General features: G+C 49.3%; 1 protein-coding gene across 2 annotated transcripts in view; it reads right to left on the reverse strand.

Annotated features, from left to right (window-relative positions):
- AP3D1 (adaptor related protein complex 3 subunit delta 1) overlaps positions 1-20,407 on the reverse strand; it is a 2,198,421-nt gene that overhangs the window by 1,479,522 nt on the left and 698,492 nt on the right. For both annotated transcript variants that reach the window (XM_069649511.1, XM_069649512.1), the window contains exon 8: positions 5,959-6,032. In XM_069649511.1, the coding sequence (XP_069505612.1) occupies positions 5,959-6,032 (74 nt within the window). The remainder of the gene's footprint in view (positions 1-5,958; positions 6,033-20,407) is intronic.

The raw sequence follows: 20,407 nt of genomic DNA on the forward strand, positions 1-20,407 counted from the left end.
GCCGTCAGGGAGGAGAGTGTCAAAGCTCGTAACAGAGCTGGCCATGAACCATGTCTCGGTGAGGCCGAGGACTTTGAGGTCAAGTTCCTACAGGAAGCGGCAGATGTCAGAGGAGTGTTTGACAGCAGAGCGAGAGTTGAGTGGCTATATGGAGAAGGTTGCTGTCCTTGAAAGACTTCCGCGGAGGGGTACAAATCAGAGGTACGCCCTGTGGAGGTGTAGAAGCAGCCCGAGGGGTGGAAGGGGAGGGCAAGGTAGCCAAGGAGGATACAGCAGGGAGAGGGGTGGAACTTGTGGAGGAGATAGAGGGGACAGCAGGAGAAGAGAGGAAGTTGATGAGGCGCGCGAAGCGTCTAACAAAGAGGAAAAGGTTGGCTTGAGGGCCTTGGACTAAGACGGTACCATTCAAGTAAACATTAATGATGACCTTAGAAGAGTAGAAGGGGTCCAGGAGGGCCTCCCACCGTGTGCCACTATTATTGGGAGAAGCAGCAAAGGGAGAGAGCACAAAGACCATATGTAGAGTCCTTAGGTCTGACGAGGTACTGACAAAGAGGATGTCGGTGAAAGTTTGCCTGGAGGAGGTGCTGGTATAGGTGTCAGCGATAGGGAGGTCTGGGTGGGAGGCCTGGGTTGGAGACCAGGATGTCCTTTTTAAACTTCTTCCTACCAGATTTAGTGAGGAGAGCAGGATAGTCGATAGAGAAGCAGTTAGAAAAGATAGGGGTGATAGAGAGCACCATAGAGGAGGTAGGGAAATGAGTGGAAAGGGGAGAACACTAGGGAAGGACACAGGGCAGGGTTGAAGTAGACGAGACAGACGAGACAAGATGACAATTGGACAAGACGACAGGCGCTTAGATAGTGGTAAAAAGGTTTGGTAGAGGATCGGAGAACAAGCGTGGGCGCCGGGGCACGGGGATCTCCAGTAATTAAAACAATTGAAATCAAGGCCCAGGTGGGATCCAAGGTGCAGCACTCACCGCAACGAACACCAGATGGAAAGAGTTGAGTTTTACCTCAGCTGAGCCTTTTGGGTTTTGGAAGAAAGCCAAAAACTCAATGGACTAGTTCACGTGAAACTTTGAAATGAGCTTAGGAGAGAACCTATGATGAATACGTAAAACCAGTTTGTCCTTATGTATGACAAAGAAAGGATCCTGCACTGACAATGCTTGCAATTCACTAACTCTTCTTATGCAAGTAATAGCCACTTAGAAGGCAGTCTTGTAGGTCAGGTTTAAGACTTGACTTGTGCATCGGCTCTAAATGGGGTCCACGAGCTTAGTGAGTACTTACTACATTGAGATCCCATCCTGGCATGGGTTTGAAATTGGAGGGTGGGTCTCTTTACTCCCTCCATGAATGCATTGATGACCGGCACCTTCCACAACAATACTTTATTGTGTTAGGTGGTGTAAACCCCCAGGGCAGCCAGGTGGACCTTTATAGAGTTGAATACTAACCCAGAGTCTAGCAAGTGGAGCATATAGTTTAGAATGTGGGATCGGGTACATTCTATGGGGTAAATTTGTTTCGACTTCCACCAAATTACAAATCTCCTCCACTTGTCGAAATAACAGTGTCTAGTGTTTGGCGTTCGTGCCTCCTTGAGGATAGCCATACACCTCTATGGTAGATTAAGATGTCCAAACTCAATGACTTCAGGAGCCACGCTGCCAAGTTCATCGAGTGAGGTAGGGGGTGCACTGTTAATCCCCCGTGCTGAGTGAGTAAATTGGTCTGGCACGGAAGCTTGATGGGATAGCATATTGCCAGTTTGCACGCATGTGGACACCATGGCTGTCTTGCCCACATAGGAGAAACTAGGATGAGCATCACTTGTTCCTTGTGGATCTTGTTTACTTTGTTCATGAGAGGAGTCGGGGGGTGGGGGGAGGGGACGTAGGCAAATCTCCCTGACCAGTTCCTCCATAGGGCGTTCCCCTTGGAGCCTGGTTGGGGGAACCTGGACGCAAAGTCTGGGCATTGTTTGTTTTCGCTTGTAGCGAACAAGTCTAGATTGGGGCAACCCCATTGAGAGAAGAGTTTGTCTACGACCCCTGTGTCTAGTTGCCACTAGTGTTCCTCTGATAAGGGATCTCTGTTCAGCTAGTCTGCTAGAGAGCCGAGTTCCCTGGAACGTGTTGTGAGGATAGGAATTTGTTGCGCTACTTTGGATAGATTTGGAGAGCATGTGCTCCCCCGTTTGTTGATGTAAAACATCGCCATAGTACTGTCAGTGAGAACTTGCACGGACTGGTTTGCTAGATGTATCTCGAATGCCTGAAGGGCCTTGAACACCGCCAGTAGCTCGAGCAGATTGATGTGGTTCTGCGCCATGGCACGAGTCGACAGACCCTGTGCTGTGTGATGAAGGTGATGAGCCCACCCCCCACCCGGCGAGAGATGCATCTGCCGTAACTATCGCCTGCACTTCTGGATTGTGGAAGGGTTTCCCTTTCAAGTGATTTTGTCCTGTCCACCAGCAAAGGCTTTGTACCAGTGTTGGCGAAACGACCACTAGATCGTCCCACTGACCGCTTGCCTGAGACCACTGTTTCGCCAACCATTCCTGCATATGGTCGCATGCCCAGGCGTGCATGTGGGACCAGGTAAATGCAAGATGCCATCATACCTAGCAAACGCATCGCTTTGCGCACCCTTATCTGGCGGCCGGCCTGATGAGGTATTTGCAGTAACCTATTTTGGACTCTTTCCTCGGAAAGACTAACCCCTCCTTTGAGTCTATTACAGCTACTGGGAACTGTTTGGTCGTGCTTGGCACTAGGCTTCATTTTTTATTGTTTATTGAAAGGCCCAATTGAAAGAGAAGGTCGATAGTTCTTTGAATGTTTTGCCTGAAAATGTGGGGAGTCTCCCCTGTAATAAGCCAGTCGTTCAGGTAAGGGTACACTGGGATTGCTTCCCTGCCCAAGTGCGCTGCCACAACCGCCAGTACCTTTGTGACTACCCTTGGTGTGGATGCTGTTCCCAAGGGTAGCACCTTGAATTGGTAGTGCTGGTTTGCCATCTTGAAATGCAAGAATCTTCTGTGCGCCGGGAACATTGAAATATGAAAATAGGCATCTTTCATATCCAATGTTGCTATGTAGTCTCCCTGCATTAGCAGGGGGATTACCTCTTGCAGCATAGTCATGCAGAGCATTTGTGGCTTGACATAGGTGTTTGCAGGGCGTAGGTCTAATGCTGGGGGCATTGTTAGATTTTTTTCGGCACAACAAAGTAGGTTGAATAAATGCCCTTTTTTACCTGGTTCGCCAGGACAATTTTCATGGTGTCCTTTTGGAGCAGTGTTGCCATTTCCTCGAGAAGGATGTTTTGTTCTTCCTTCGGGTGAGTCTTGATGCAGGGGTTGGTTCTGGGGTTGCTGGATCAGTTCCACCGGCCGCCACAGTGGATAGCAATAATTTGTCGGAGGTGATTCACTCCCATGCTTAGGTGAAGGGTGAAATAGGTCCTGCTACTGGAGAGACATGGGAGGGCACCTGAAGCGGGTAGCCACTGTTTTGGAGGTGTGGCTCTACTCTCGAAGTGGAGGACGTCCCCCGGCCGCGAGATCTGAGCTGTCCCCTTTGGTAACCCTGTGAGGCCTGGCCTAGATTGTTACCCCAGGACGATCCTTCATTCTGATTGTAGTTTGAACCCCTCTGTGAATTTGGGCCGCGAAAGCGATGAAAATTACTATTGTTACCTCTTTGCAATGTGGATTTATTGGTAAGCCTGCCCAAGGACTAAGGTGTCGTATTCCTCTTTAGCCGATTTCAGGGCGTTTTCAGCGGCCTTCCCAAAGAGGACGTTGGGCTCAATAGGCATATTAAGCAGCACAGCTGGAGTCTCCTGCTTGAAGCTCGACTGGCGTAGCCACGCATGTCTCTTAATAATAGTGCCTTCTGCAATAAGTCTGCCTGCATTGTCAGAAGAGTCTAGATTACTCTTCAAAATGCAGCTAGAAACTGCTCTGCCTTCTGCCGCTACCAGAGCCAATTGAGTCTTAAGGGGTTCATGATCTGAAGACAATGAAGACCCATTTATGGCAATCATAATTCGCCAAAATTGTGGTATTGTTAGCGATTCGAGCCTGAAAGGCCGCTGAAGAGGCTACTTTCCGTGCCATAGTATAAAACTTCTTACTTTACTTCTCTGGTGGTGCCTCTGAATAGGCCAAGCGTGTCCCTGCTCTCTTTCTTGGGAGTCTGTCTTGAGCTGTCCCCAGATATAGAGATGATCTGTGGGAGCAGGTCGGAAGAGCTTCTCTATGTGCGGATTAACTGCCCGCATCTGGTTAGGTGTCTCCAGGGATGGCTGGATCCTCCGCTGGATAGACTGCAAGATGGGAATTAATTTGTGACTGCTTTCTCATCTCCTACAATGTCTTCAACCAAGTCCTTGTCTTGTTGAGTCTCCTGCGTTTTAATCTGAAAATCTTCAGCTGCCTTAATGAGCATGTCATTTTGCAGTGGCTGGTTGCCTATAGGCGAATCCGCTACTGGAGGGTCTATAGTGATGGTAGAGGGTATATTATACATATCTTCATCGTCATAGTCATATTCTTGTTCTGTGCCCTCTTTAAATGTATAGGTATCTACAGTGTCAAGAGTCAGTGTCAGAACAATGCAGGGAGGGCCCACCTGGAATGGGATAGGCAGGGTATCAGGACGAGCCCTTTTAGGGGGGTGGGATGAGGAGTAGGGGCATCTGCAGTGACTTCAGAGGCAGCTGTAGTGGGAGGTGTGATTTGGAAGTTTTGGAAAGAAATCTGGGTTCTTTTCGAAAAGATTCACTATAAAGTTCAACCTTCTCATGATTATCGATATCCTCATATGTTCATTGGGCCGAGCTTGGAATGGACATATGGCCTAGCGTAATAGGCAGAGGAGCAACTGGGGGTAGAGGTGAGGGCTGACCCTTATTCTTTAGGGCACCTGCCAAGGAATCTTCTTCCTGAGGAATTACTTTCTCTGTGAGGATTGGGGTCCCTCTCCCTGGGTGTAAAATGGGACCTTTCCTTATGAGGTGTTTTAGAAGAGTGCTTCTTGGAATCCTTCCCCTTCAGTAGGCTTTCCGAAGTACACCCATTGCCTTTGCCGCCCGAAAACGCTGCGGTGCTGCCGTCGCTGTAGGTCCCTTCCACGGCGGCCTTGGCCTACATGGCGTGGTGGGCCCAGCGCTTAGTTAAACAGTCCTTTAACGTCTCAGGTTTAAAGAGCATACAGGCTCGACAGTTCCCTTTGACGTGATCCCGAGGGAGACAAAGGTTGCACACCAGGTGCTTGTCGACCGAGGGGAACTTTTTGTTGCACTTTGGCCAGAACTAGAAGGGGGTTCTATCCATGATTAAATGAAACGGCAGCTAGGCGAGAATAATGTGTGAAAAGGGGTAAAAACAAACATTCTCAAATATCCTCTCCTCTCTCTCCCTACTGTGTTGGCCGAAGTGGCCCTCCAAGGCCGGAAGGATCCGTCGATGGGAGTCTTCCAACGGTTGTATTCTTTTTTCTTCACCGCTGTCGGAGAGGTTATTGATAGTTGGTGAACGCAGATATAAAGGATAGGAAGAGTAACTAATTCTAAATTGATAAATCAATGGTGCTATGCGGAAATCAGAACTCTGCGATATAGTGTCAGTCTACGATGGTGGAAAAAAAAATCTGAGGGACCTCTACGAGTGGAGGACCATGGGTACAGTGGACGTCACACTAGGTATAGTATTACTGGCACGCCCTATCGAATTTCCAAAACAACTGTAATACTCTGTAGCTTCCACTAGATGTCGGCCTATGCACAGCATGTGATCTAAGCAGATTCCACAAGTCTCAGAAATATATATACATATATATATATATTATGCTTTTGCATTGCATCACAAGGAGTCCCAAATACTATTTCAGTTCTCGTAAATCTATAAAAGTTGTACTATGTTTTTTCAGCACTTACCTGTGTATGAGGTTGGTGAGTGGTTCGATCAATTTCTTCCCCAGCCTAGGCTCCAATGGAGTAAGAGCACCAAACTATCAGGAAGGAAAAAGGAAATGGGGAGGAAAAACTAAAGATGAAGCCTTCACACTTTAAAGGTGTTCACACAGTCTGACGCAGAGCCAATATATTTTGTGCAATTTAGAGTTTGCACACACTTAAACTTTGATAATTTGCTTAATGGGACACAAAGTTGACATCCATTGCACATTATATCAGACGTGACAAGATCCATTGTGACAACATGAATTGGCAAAGTATTTGAAGCCTTACTCCTATAGGCACAAGTCTGTAATTGTTCTATGCAAATAAAAAATATGTATCACTTAAATGTGTTTGCCATTGGTGTCCTGCCCGTTTGGGTACACGTTATTGACATATACCGGAAACCACCCCACCAATTTGGCAAATAGAGATAATGATTTTTCTTGACACTTAATTGAGAGGACAAACGGCATGTTCTCCATTCACTCTTTGTACGCAGGTCCTTCCATTTCTCAGCCTTCAAATTGAAGATCGGACAAAATGTATATGGGGCTCTTTGGCGATTTAAAATTGCGATCATAAATGTAGAAAATGTACACAATGATGTTGGCAAGGCTCATCAGATTCCAGTCCTTATTACCCAATTGTCATCAGAACCTCACCAAACATATTTAATTGAGCAAATATCTCTAAATTGAGTATCCAGAGAGGGTGTCAACTATTTTTGGAGGGTGTTACTGACGACTTGTGAATCCTATAATGGCAGAAAATTAAGGTGCACACAACCTGGCAATCTCTGTTCAATTAGGATTTTCTGTGGGGAGAAGGGAATATTCCAACAATAATTTAAAGAAGAAACAATTGCTTACCTCTCAGCAATGTTTCTTCTGATGATTGAGAGGTCTGCAACCTTTGGCTGTCTAGATGTTGTGGACTACAAGTCCCATCTGTTCTATTCATTATAGTCAATGGTGAGGGATCATGGGAGCTGTGGTCTAAAGTATCTAGAGAGCCAAATGTTGCAGACCCCTGGAAATCCTCTCACATATTCCAACTCTTAAATAAATATTGTCCCAGCGCCAGCTGGCCTCAAATATTTTCAGCCACTAGGGGGAACTTGCTATGACTATACAGACTTCTACAACCTTCTGGTACCCCTTTCAATGCCAATGCATAATTAGTCAAATTATCGCCTCATGTGCTTCATAACTGCTTATATTATTTAACCACAGAACTTGATTACTGTATCCTGTAAAAAAACAAACTGATCACTACAACTTTTGTAATGTAGCACTGCTTCATTCCTACATTCACCCTATCAAGCTAAATTGACTATCATACACCATATCTGTAAATGCCTCTTGTCTGTAGCGAACCAACTGACCAGTGCCTGCCACCTCCATTTTGCCTACGTTAATCTGCCTACTCTCTGCACGCGCTAGCACTAATCATTTACCTAGATCAGCCCTGCAGAACAGATTGTATAATGTAATGTAAATATAAGAGGGAAGATCTTAACTTATTAATTCCTATAGAGACCTGCCCTGTTCGCAGATATCACCACACTGCCTTCCTAGTCCGCTTGCAATAATATAGTAGGACCTTGCCTGATTGAGTAACCCATTTCACATCTTAATCAACTGCAGCACTGGCCTTACTGTGGCATTATTGCTGCCTGTTTGAATGAACGACTGATTGCTGCACCTCGCTGCTTATTCAACCAAATACGGATTGCTGCACTAGGCATCACCCCAAGTATTGACTCTGCTTAGCGTACTGAACTGTGTCGCCCTCCAGGCATTTTCGTCCAGCAATATGTATATGGCACACTGCTATGCATCATTTTGCGCCTAGCATATTTATTGACGAGATTTATTCGCTCCCATTGCGATTTGCTTTAGTTATTGCAACTTATTACATGGCCTCATTCTTAGTATAACACTATGTTTATAATGCCTTACATATGTCTACGGTAGTTTGTTAGTCATTACTGCCTTACAAAGTGATTTGTTCCATTTTATATAGCGCATAGTTCAACCTGCTCCCACTGCTGCTTGCTATAGTTAGCTTTTCTTGATTAACTACATTATCCATTTCATAGTTATTGCCTACATGTACTGTCTGATAGCTTGCCTGTGAATACAACATGTTAATCAGCATTACTTCAAAGCCCATTACAGTTAATAGTCACTGATCTTGCGAAATACTTGTGTTAGCTTTTACCTGTGTATTGTGCAGCATACTAACCATTTATGCTATTTGTTGTTTGAGGCTAACTACTTCTCGTCTCACATGTGACATAAGTCCCTACACTAGCCTCAGATCCTTGGCCCGTGACATTAATCATCCTAGTTCTAGCATAACTAGTCATGTACACGTCCACTCTAACTATCAGGCACATCCTAATTATACTGACCTCCTTGCCACTGCCTTCATTGGCATTCTATGGACCAGTCACAATGGCAAAGGCGGTGTACAGTGACACCCAGCCTCTAACTACTACCCACTACACATGGCTCAGTACACCTAGCATCTCCTTATCTATGTCCTCGAGACTACCTCCACCTGACAGTATTCCACCAACTAAATGTGTACCCTCCCTCGACCAAGAGGTAACTAAACTTAACCTCAACAGAGCTAAGCAACTCCCTCCTACTCGCACCTTCCCAATGGATTAAAGCTTTTCGCCACAAGACCTACGACTAACCTACCATGCCCAACTAAAAGAAGGAATTTAAGACTAGGCTCTAGATTTAGGATATCCCATCTTCCGTAAACTAATTGCAAAAATAATTCCACCACTAGGCCTTCAACTACTAGAACAAAAGAAGCCATTCCCTTTAACAGCAAAGCAAACAATGCTCCCATCCTGCTAGAAAACATTACCTCTACAAAAAGCAATCTGGATAGGACTACCTCCACCATTGAAGGAGCGCTCAAACGCTAGATACTGGACAGCTCATGCACTTCATATTGCTGACCTTATAAGCATGAGTGACCTTGACTTCTTAGCCGTAACTGAGAACTGGCTTCACGCTGCGGCAGGGCCATCACTTTCAATAGCCATACCGGATGAGTACACCCATCATCTGACTAGATAGAGATTCCTCTAAAGGCAGTTTATTGCCAAAATCTTACTAGGCCTCGGGCCTATACCGAACAGACACTCCCTTCTTCAGAACTACTATCCATTAAGTCACCCATTTCAGAATCGCAAACTCTAACTTATCCACCTTATGTATAGACTACCAGGACCCATATTTACCTTCAAGACAGACATCACATCGCTCCTTACGACAAACTCTAAACCTGGCTCACAAATCATGCTGCTAGATTAACAAGTTACTTACCATATCTGCTAAAGTTCATTCGCTGGGATGTTCCTCCGACGTATTCCACATCTATGACAGGTAATGTCCACAGCTGTGCTGCTTAGGAAAATGTTCGGCAGAGGGTGTCCTGCGTCGATCCGTTGTCCGTCGAGGGTCGACGTCACCGGATGTTATTTTTAAGATGCACGGCGCCCGTAGCCGCAGTTATAGTTTTTTCACAGAACATGTGGCACCAATCGCCTGCCAGCATGACTACAGAAAGCCTTGCAGAAACTTAAGCTGCAATCGCATAGGAAATTCAGTAGAGGGGCAGGATGGGAGGGCGATGTGGAATACGTCGAAGGAACATCCCATCAAAAGAACGTTACCAGATATGGCAAGTGCCTTGTTCTTCGAGGGGATGGTGTCCTCCAACGTATTCCACATCTATGACAGACTCCCAAAGCAGTACCAATTTATGGAGGTGGGAAACAAATTAACAATCTTAGAATGCCCAATCAAATGGCTGAATAGAGTACTACCTTGGATGGAGTCCAAGGAATAGTGTCTCACAAAAGTATGGACAGAGGCCCATGTGGCAGCTTCGCAAATATTGCGAATAGGAACGCCCCTCTTTAGAGCAGTGGAGGCGGCCACACCCCTAGTAGAGTGAGCCCGTAAGCCTACTGGAGGGTTGTTTCCCGCCAAACGGTAACGATCAGAGATCGTCAAAATTCTCCATCTAGACAAGGTCTGTTTGGAAACAGCCTGGCCCAAGCGCCTTCCAGCATAACCAACAAAGAGCTGATCGTCCACTCTGACCCAGGACATCCGTGAGAGATAGAAACTCAAAGCTCTTCTAGGATCCAACCTATGGAGCCTCTCCTCTTCCTTACCAGTATGTGGAGGAGGATAAATCGCCGGAAGAATCACCTTCTGGCTCAAATGGAATTCCGACACAACCTTCGGAAGAAAAGGCCACACACGCAGGACAACCCTGTCCTTATGGAACACAGTAAAGGGTGGCTTGGCGGAAAGTGCCTGCAACTCACTCACTCTGCGTGCGGAAGTAACTGCAACTAAAAACACTGTTTTAAAGGACAACAGTTGCAACAGACAAGAATGTAAGGGCTCGGGGAGCGCTGTTGCACTCGATGTGTATGGCCGCCTGTATGTTGTGCTCCGTTCTGGGGAATATCCTTTTTGATTTCTTTCCATTCCGGTGCTGTGAAATCTCCTCACACTGTGGTGACCGGCTCACAGACCACTTCGGCAGGCTTCACCCGACTCTCAACGCCAGAAGATTAAAAACTGCGGAGTTACAGCCACATAAAACTTTCTGTGCAGCCTTTCTACAATCACCCGAACTGTGGCTCCGCGCGACTCGGCCTGCAACTGAGGGACGTGGTGCTGTGGGCCTGTTGGGGGAGGGGCGGCGCTGCTCTATCCACGCTCCTCATTGGACTGCCCAGCTCCGGAGACGGGCTAGACGCCTGGAGTGCACGGCTGCCCTCAGATGCATCGCCTCCCTGGGACCTGCTGAGGGCCCCAAGACTGTTCCCACGCCATCGGAGTCGGAGGCAATCGGCGCCGGGGAGCGCCATCCCTTCCACCCGGCAGCCCTGTCGCCGGGCCGCCGGGGAGCTCCTGGCCGCCCTTCCAGCTGACTTTTTGGCGCCGGAGCCACAGACGACTCTTCCTGCTTGCGGGCCAGGTCTGCGGAGCGCGGTGGAGCCATTGCACCGGCGGCTGTTGCGATGCTCGGTGCTGCTGTGGCCCCCCATCTCGCCACCCACCATCGAGACGGGACGCAGCCTCAGGCAAAGTAGGCTCTCTGCAAGGGGTTCAGGGGGGTCCCCCCGGGGTACGCCATCTCCGCGGCGGTGCCCGGGCTTCGGTGAGCCTGCGATTCAGGGGCCGGCCTGCGGTCTCCCTGATCTCTCCCTCTGCTGCTGTGCTCCGGGTGGTGTGGGCCGCCCGCCCTCACGACAAGGACTATGGCCGCGGGGGGGGGGGGTGTTCGCAGCACGCCGCCCGGTCTGGAGTTCTGGCTTGGCTTTATCCCCCAAAACCCGGGGGATACCCCCACCCCCCCCAACGCTGCCTCTACCCTCCCTGCTTACACGGAGGCGCTGCGATACCCGACAATATCCCCAGTGTCCTGGCATAGATCACCTTCAGCAGCAGGGTGCAAATGAACACTATTCTTGGCTCTTACGGACTTCCTTCCATTTACCCCTCTGACTGGGGAGGCGGTCATCTGGTGGCCCCGGACTGTGCCTGAACCCCACCTGTATGCTGCTGCTCCCCTGGCACTCTCCCTGGCGCACTGAGCCAGGACTAGAGATCTCTCTGAGAGGCGCACACATCTAAAAACAGTGGTGTGCATCAACCGAGACCTCAACGCACACAGACAATTACAACTCCAGATACATTCTATGGGGTATTGACCGTTCCTGTGCATATTCACTTGCTTGAACCCATGAGGGAGGCCACAGCCCACCTGGAGAAATCCACTAAAGACTTCCAAAGCACCAGGGTTACATCCACTCAACTTCCCTATTACTGCCCGAGACCGCCCAGCTTATTTGTGCACGTCATCCCCCCCCTCTACCAGCTTCTACCATTGAGATACCCCCCTGTTCGACACCATGACAAAAGGAACTGGGGGGAAAAAGCAGAGCTCCATTAATATGTTTACAAAAACTCTGTCTAAGTCGAGACAACTTCATAAGCCTCAAATAGCACTGAGATACTTCAATCACTCCACGTGATCCCACCCATTGGCGTGGTTCAGCACTGACCACCAGCACCCATCCTGCACACGGCTGGAACCCCCCCGCCTCCCCCCCTGGTCCGTCGCCGCTGGTAAACGGGCTCCTCGCAGTGGTTCCCCGCTGCCACTGCCACAGACGCAGCTCCACTGAACTTGTAACGCTGACATCTGCAGTGAACCCGTAGAGGGTCAGCGCTAAGAAACAACTGCTGCTGGGCACGCTTAGATGTTCCAAATAGGGCCGAGATTATAACTCAACCAGCAGATTCTGACACGGCTCAGCAAAAAGAACCGTGCAACCAGCTGTTCTGATACCCCTACTGCAACAATCGTTACCACAGAACTCCAATACCTCTGCCCACGCACACTTACCCATATTCCTGGAACCCTTCCCTCGCTGACACCATGACCAAAGGAGCTGGTGCAGGGAAAAAGCAGAGTTCGCTGAATATGTTTGCAAAAACACTGGCCAGACCGGCGGCCGAGACCCTGGAGGAGGTACCCACCACCTCGGCCCCTCTGGCCCCAGACGACTCACAGAAGATGCTGGAGTATATTCGTGAGGGGTTCACCACATTGCACACCAAACTCGATGATATGAATGGCACCATCTCCTCCATAAAAGCTCATGTCGAGAAGGCCGATGGCTGTGAGGCCGAGATTGAAACAAGGGTGGGGGGCCACAGAGGATGACTTGGGCTCCCTGCGGGCCACGGTTTCCACACTCTCCAGTCGGGTACTAGCAGTTGAAAGAAAGAATGCTGATCTCGAATCTCGCTCAAGACGAAATAATCTGCGTATTGTCAGAATACCGGAGGACAATATCAAGGAACCCATGGAGGACTTTGTGGAACGCATTCTTCTAACACTCCTGAATACGCCGAAACTCGCCCCGCAATTCGCAGCTGAAAGAGCCCACCGATCCCTAACCGCGAAGCCCAGACCGGGCGCGCCCGCACGGCCCAGCATAGCCAGAATCTTACATTTTCGGGACCGCGATGCTCTCTAAGGGCAGCTAGGGTCAAAGAGGAGCTGCTTCTTGGGGCGGCGAGGATCCAGCTCTACCCGGATTCTTCTGTTGCTGTGCAGCAGGAGCGTAAAACCTTCATGGCTGTGAAAACGAGACTCTGGGGTTAAGTACTCTATGGTATTTCCTGCAAAGCTAAGAGTTGAACATTCTAATCCCAAAAATGTTTTCACGATTCCGGAAGAGGCTTCAAAATGTATTGGTGAATATTTCCCTGGCTGATTCCCGACCATTGTGGTGGCACTATATTTTGCTCCGTTTCCAATTAAGCCTCTACTAGTAATAGGCCCATATACTGCCTTGCGCATGGTTGCGGCTACGCCTCGCAAGAATACATTAGTAGTTGGTTTTGTTCCTTCTCTGTTCAAATGATCCTCTATTATGTGGTCCTCACTGGCGGCGCAGGTGTACTGTGTTTAGAAATATCAATATCCTTATATCCCCCCAAGTCCGGAGTAGTATCGCCAGGCCAGCTCTCAGACCCCCAGGCGTAGATGCCGTTGATCTGGTTTTTTATGGTTATGCTGGGTTATTATTCCCCTGTTTGGGGGAGGGAAGTAGGTGGGGCAGGGGAGAGGGGGAGTTATGTTAAAAAAGACTAGACTACCACAGGAGATACCACATATGCTGCGATATCAGGGTGCAGTTGTACTGGCAAAGTGACGAGGCCACCCTGGTCGGGTCGGCCTCGGCCGCCACCCCGTCGTGGGTTGGATTACAACCAACATCTCTATACAAATGTCGGATAATAACCTAACGTTCATGAGCTGGAATGTAAGAGGTCTGGGTAACCATAAAAAAATGTGACAGATACAGCTTTATGCTGAACGCCATGGTGCCAAAATACTACGCTTACAGGAGACCCATGCCCGCTCTGAACAAATTGAGAAATTTGCTATACTGTGGGGACCCCAGAGGTATTACACCAATTATTCCACCCAGAGCCATGGTGTGCTGATTCTGGTACACAGAAGCCTGAAGTGCACTCACTCACGGGTAGACCCACAGGGAAGATATGTACTAAGCATAGGCACATTACAAAATCAAGAGGTGGCTATATTAAACATCTATGGCCCGAACATCTATGGCCCGAACATCGATGACCCTGACATTTACCTACACCTGTCCTCTTGTTAGAAGGGTTCCCCCTTATCCCCATCATATGGGGGGGGGGGGAGGGAGGGAGAGATTTAAATACTAAACTAGATGTCAAAATTGATAGATCGGGCTCCAGACCCCGCCAGCTCTCCAGGGCAGCCCACTCCATTTTGACAACGCTCCCTCGCTTATCGATTGTGGATGCATGGCGACTCATTTACCCTGATTCACATGCATACTCCTATTCCTCTGTACACTACTCCCATTCCCGGATAGACAGGTGGCTTATATCGGACATATTAATTAGATCCCTATCACACCTGTCGATTCTCCCTCACACTCTTTCCGATCACTCGCCAGTGGTCATCTCCTTGAACTGGGGACCAGACTATGACAGAGCCAGGCGGTGGAAAATGAACCCTCATTCCTTACTTGATTCAGTCTTTAGCTCTGAACTGGAATCCTCCATTGAGGAATTCTTTCAAATTAATACTAACTCTGTGTTATCACAAGCCACTCTCTGGGAATCCTTCAAGGCATATGTCGGAAGTGTCGCTATCTCCAAGGGAAGTGGAATCCTAAAAGAGATCCGCACAGACGACATAAGAACCGAGTCAACCCTCGCCGATCTCCAGGCTCAATATGCCCTCGATAAATCCCCTGAGACTCTAGCTTTGTTGGGCTCAGAGCTGGACAAATTCCGGAGTCTAGCCGGGCATGAGGTTAAATTTCTTGATGGACCCCATCTTGTAAGGAGATATGGTGAGGGAGAGCGACCAGGCCGAATGTTGGCCAGACTGACATGCCGAGAATTCGGTGCCCCCAATATACCGGCGACAGAGACACCCGATGGAACTCTGGCTACATCACCACAAGACATTAACTCGGAATTCCTTACGTTCTACGGTTCCCTATACTCGAAAGCAGATACTGCCTAGTTATCAGAGATCGACTCCTATTTAGATAACCTCCCTCTTTCTGCCCTCTCCCCGACACCAGCATCTCCCTCGAGAGGCTTTTCACTCCTGAAGAACTCTGAGGCCATAGACTTGCTGGCTTCTGGCAAGGCCCCTGGTCTGGATGGCCTCCCCATCGAACTTTATACACGATTTAAATCCCTCCTGGTGCCAAACCTATTGGCTCTATGGGAGGAGGCTTGTGAAGATGGCACACTCCCTCCCACACTCCGGGAGGCGATGATAACGGTATTACTCATGCCTGGCAAGCCTTCCACCCAATGCGGCTCGTCCCGGCCTTTATCATTAATGAACTGTGATGTCAAAATCTATGCCAAACTACTAGCTATGCGACTGGCCTCACTTATCCCCCCACATCATCCATCCGGATCAAGCGGGGTTTGTTCCAGGCCGCTCCACCTCCCTTAATCTTAGACGCCTATTTAATGTGATCAGTAGAATCGGCCCAAAAGTGCAGGCAGTGGCAGCCACCCTAGATATGCAGAAAGCCTTCGACTCTGTATCATGGGAATACCTATGACGAGTCCTAGAGAAATGCAAATTTGGCCCCAACTTCCGATCCTGGTTTAAACTACTCTACACAAATCCATGGGCCAGAGTCCGCACAGAGGACAGATGCTCCTCCCCCTTCCAGATAGCCAGAGGAACGCGACAGGGCTGCCCCTTCTCCCCATTAATATTCGCCATTGCCATGGAACCATTTGCAGACATGATGCGTCAGTCGTATGCTCATGGAGGTATGCGAACGGCGGGCCAGTCCGATATAGTCTCCCTATACGCCGACGACGCCCTCCTGTATATCCGTTCCCCAGATACCAATCTTGGCCCCCCTCTGACCTAATGGGATCCACATGGTCCCAATCCAAATTCACTTACCTTGGGTGGTGGTCTCCCGACACGCTGAGATGCAACGTGAGGAAAACTACCTAAACTATCTCACTCTCACAAACCTAGCCACTAAAACTACAAGCTGGGCCAGACTCCCCATTTCCTTAGCAGGCCGAATAGGAATACTTAAAATGGTGGTTCTACCCCAGCTACTATATCGCTTCATTAATCTTCCCATATGGCCAGGGGACGACTTCTTCCGGACGCTACGCTACACAATCACTACCTTTCTGTGGCACTCCGGGGCAGTCAGACTTAAACTAGCAACATTAAACACCCCTATGGAATGCCGAGGTTTCGGCGCTTCGGACTTCCTCAGATACTGGTTGGTTGCACAATCGCAATTCATGTCCCACTGGTTTAACACAGCGAACCTCCCCTCCATGTTCGGCTTGAGAAACTGGCGGTCAGTGACAGTGAAATCTGCTCCCTCATTCTCAAACCCACCCTGGCGGACCCTGGGTCAGCAGATCCAGTAGCTAGTACATCCCTTGCCCTCACTAAACTCTGGAAGCTGTTAAACACACCCTACCCCTTTTACTGTGACCTCCCGCTCTGGAGTTTCCTCCCGGAGGTTCCAGGCATCTCACAATCCATTGTATCCCGATGGGCTGACGCAGGCTTCTTGACTCTCCGAGATGTTTATGTGCAGGGCAACTTCCTTGAATGGTCAGATCTTCCACCCTCTCTTAAACGTAAACCATCGGCTTGGTTGCAGTACTCCTCACTCTGGAAAAAATCTAAAAACTAAATATCCTAATTTCCCTACGGTGCCCCCTGACGAACCCATAATAGCCAAGCTATGCTCCTTCGACTCCTCGAAGGGGAAGGTGTCTAGGCTTTATACTCTGCTGCAGACCAGAGCAGCTCCCTCATTCACTAAGCTGAAACACAGGTGGGAGGAAGATCTTGGGGTGGAGATAACAGATGCACGCTGGTCCCGGATGTGTGCACGCACCCACAATTTATCCTTCAATTCCCGGTTTAAATTAATACAATTTAAGGTGTTGCACAGATATCATCATGCTCCGAGAAGGCTGCACCATATGGTCAGTGACCTTTCCTCCAGTTGCCCTAGATGCGTCTCAGAGCAAGCGACATACATTCATATGATCTGGTCTTGTTCCCACCTATCACAATTCTGGTCAGAAATATGTTCTACATTAACTATTATACTGGACCATACAATAGACCATTCTCCTTTACGATGCCTGTTCCATGGCTTTCCCCAATTGGGGCGAGACTCTAGGAAGCTTGCTGGGCTTTGCATGCTGCTAGCTGTGCGCTGCATTTTGATGATCTGGCTCCAACCTAGAGCACCCACGTATGCACAGTGGCTTAGGACGGTCACTTGGGCTTCAGACACCGAGGGACCCCCCGTGTGCAATGCAACCTCCACACTCGAAGTCAAGGGATATATGGCGGAAATCTCACAGTTGCATGTCCTCTATGAATTCGGACACTGAATCGTGTATCCCCACACTCCCCTCTCCCGACACCGCCCCACGCGCAGTGAGTATGTAATCCTCCTTTGTGGTGACACCTGGTCCCTGACCAATTAATTTGTATGAAATGTCCATTATGCATTGGTATTATATTCAATATGTGGAATTGTATCTTGCTGTCGCACTGGGTGCATCTCTTGCTGTTGCTGTGTGTTGTCAAGTCAAATAAAGTAAAAAAAAAAAAATGAATGTAAGGGCTCAAACGGAGCTCCCATTAGGAACTTTAAAACCAAATTCAAATCCCATCCCGGCACCTGGAAAGGTGATGGTGGAAACACATTAGTTAGCACTTTTAGAAAAGTTGAAGGGCCTGGAGGACTTGAGAAAGAGTTACCATCTTGAACTTGTCCTTCCTGAGGAGATTGTTCAACCAACGCAAGTCCATGATGGGTCTCAATCCCCAGTCTTTTTTCGGGATCAAAAAATATGGGAATACCATCCCTTGTTCATCTCCGCTACAGGCACCAGTTCTATGGCGCCTTTCTCCAGCAGGGATAGGATTTCCTGCACAAGGAGCAGATCTGGACGCTTCAAAGAGCGCTTCCCCAGTGGATTGTCGCGAGGCCTCTTCCGGAAGGGAAGACAGCCGCCGTGGGCTATGATCTCCAGAACCCACACATCTGAAATAATGGCCCGCCATTCTCCAAGATGCTGTGCAAGTCTGCCCCCAACCAGCGAACCATGGGACATGGCCTCATGACGGAGCGGACGCGGCAGTGCCGGAGGGCAAAAAGGCAACTGCCTAAGCGGCTTTGGCACCTCGAGTACCTTGCTTTCCACCCCGGGTACTCCTACGGTGGCCCCTTTGACTGGCAGCTCCTCTCGATCTATCAAAGGAAGAGTAGTACCTAAAGGAACCTCCCCTCCTTTGCTGTCCCATAGGACGAAAAGGCAGAGGTTGACATACTGCAGCGCTCAAAGACTTTGCTGCAGCTTTGGAGGTCTGCAACCTCTCAAGGCTCTCTGTTTGGCCTTGCTGCCAAACAGATGAAAACGATCAAAGGGCATGTTGAGAAGACGGGATTGCACATCAGGAGCAAACCCCGACTTTCGCAAACATACAAACCTGGTATCACGGTGCTCGCAGCCGTGTCCAAACCCGACTGAACGGACTCACACGGCATCCTTGCCATCTTGCACGAGGGCTAGAAAACCATCCCGTTCCTCCCCTTCGGGAATATGCTCAGCCGCCAAAGATGCACAGTTCCACAATGTGTGTGTAAATCTTACTAAGGCACAAGTGGAGTTGGCCGCCTTCAACGCCATACCCCCAGCCGAAAATACCTTCCTCGCACAACCATCAAAGCGATCATTGTCCCTATCAGGAGGGATGGTAGGGTACGCAGCCTCCTTCGAGGAGGCCGTAGCCGCCTGCATCACCAAACTCTCCGGAGTAGGGTGTGTCGATAAGTAGCAGGGGTCACCACTGTATGGGCGGCATTTTTTTCGGAAGCAACTTATAAACTGCCAGTAGACTCTCCGGAGTAGTCCAAGCCGCTGCCACCCTCTTTTGCAAAGCCATGTGAAATGGCAACACCGGGTCAGTGGGTGGACCTTGATCCAGGATGTCCGTCAAATCATCATGAGCAAAATCAACATGTGGAGTAGACCACCTCCCCAAGTCACCCTTGACATGAGACGCCGATAGGAAGAATCTGCATGCGCCCCAGGATCAGGCCAGCCAAACTCCACCTCAGGAGAGGTGTCGAGACCACTAGCATCATGTTCCTCCATCTGACTATGCCCAGACAAAAGATCATCAGGAGGCACAACCGTCTCCTCATCAGACAGTTCCTCAACCTCTGAAATATCTTGTAAAGTTTGGAAAAACTTCAATCTAGGAGGAGGAACAGAATAGGGCTCAAAAACAGGCCTCACAGACTTACTGAGAGCCTTCCTCAGAGGTTCCACAGCAATCCAGGGCACCTCCGGCAAATCCTCCACAAACGGTGTCGAGGGAATCGGCCACGACGTCGACCGAGGCGCCGATGACATCAACAACTTATTCGAGGTCAGAGCCTCCAGAGAGCCCCTTGACGGACACAGCGCCGATGCCTTCTTCAAAGGCTTCACAGGTTCTGACGGTCTCTATGGAGTCGAGGACCGAGACCTGGATCTGCCACGGCTACGGTGATCTCCCTTGTCCGAACGGGACCTCGACAGCTCCCGATGATCGCGCCGACCGCCGGAGCCCGAAGGCGTGCGAGTGGTGGACCGAGCCCATTCCTTGCCGGCTTCTTTCGAAGGCGCGGACGGAACTGTGCCTTGCGACACGAAAATCGCTAACATCTGCCGGCAGAATGAATACCATTCGGCTGGCGGCGAAGACTTGGTGGGACAAATCAACCATCTGGTGTAGTCGTCCTCCTCGGAGGATGGAGAAGGCGACCGGTGACGGTGCTTCCTAGAATGCCTCGACGAGGCAGAGTAATGGCGGGAACTATTCCTTGACCGAGACCCCCTGGATTTTTACTGACACGAGAGTCGCCCCTCAAGTCATCGGTCGAAAGCCCAGCGGACTTCAATTTATGGGGCTTAGACACCCTACCTATCTTCAATTTCTTCTTACGTTCCCGCAAGGCCTTAGACGTCAGGGACTGGCAATCCTCGCAGTCGTTGGTGGCGTGGCTTTTACCGAGGCACCAGAGGCAGATGTCGTGTAGGTCCGTGATAGACATCTTTGAACCGCAGTCCTGACATTTCTTAAAGCCCAACTTCGGGGTAGTAGAAGACGAAGATATCGCTTTCGAAGAGAAGAATCGAGCGTGCAGAGATTCTGAAGCAAACATGTTTGCAGAAAAAATGGAACTGAGTCTATGGGCACTCTGCGTCCTATATATAAC

This window comes from Ambystoma mexicanum, chromosome 1p (assembly GCF_040938575.1).
Source record: "Ambystoma mexicanum isolate Mex_15411 chromosome 1p, UKY_AmexF1_1, whole genome shotgun sequence".
In the NCBI taxonomy this organism is placed as follows: domain Eukaryota; kingdom Metazoa; phylum Chordata; class Amphibia; order Caudata; family Ambystomatidae; genus Ambystoma; species Ambystoma mexicanum.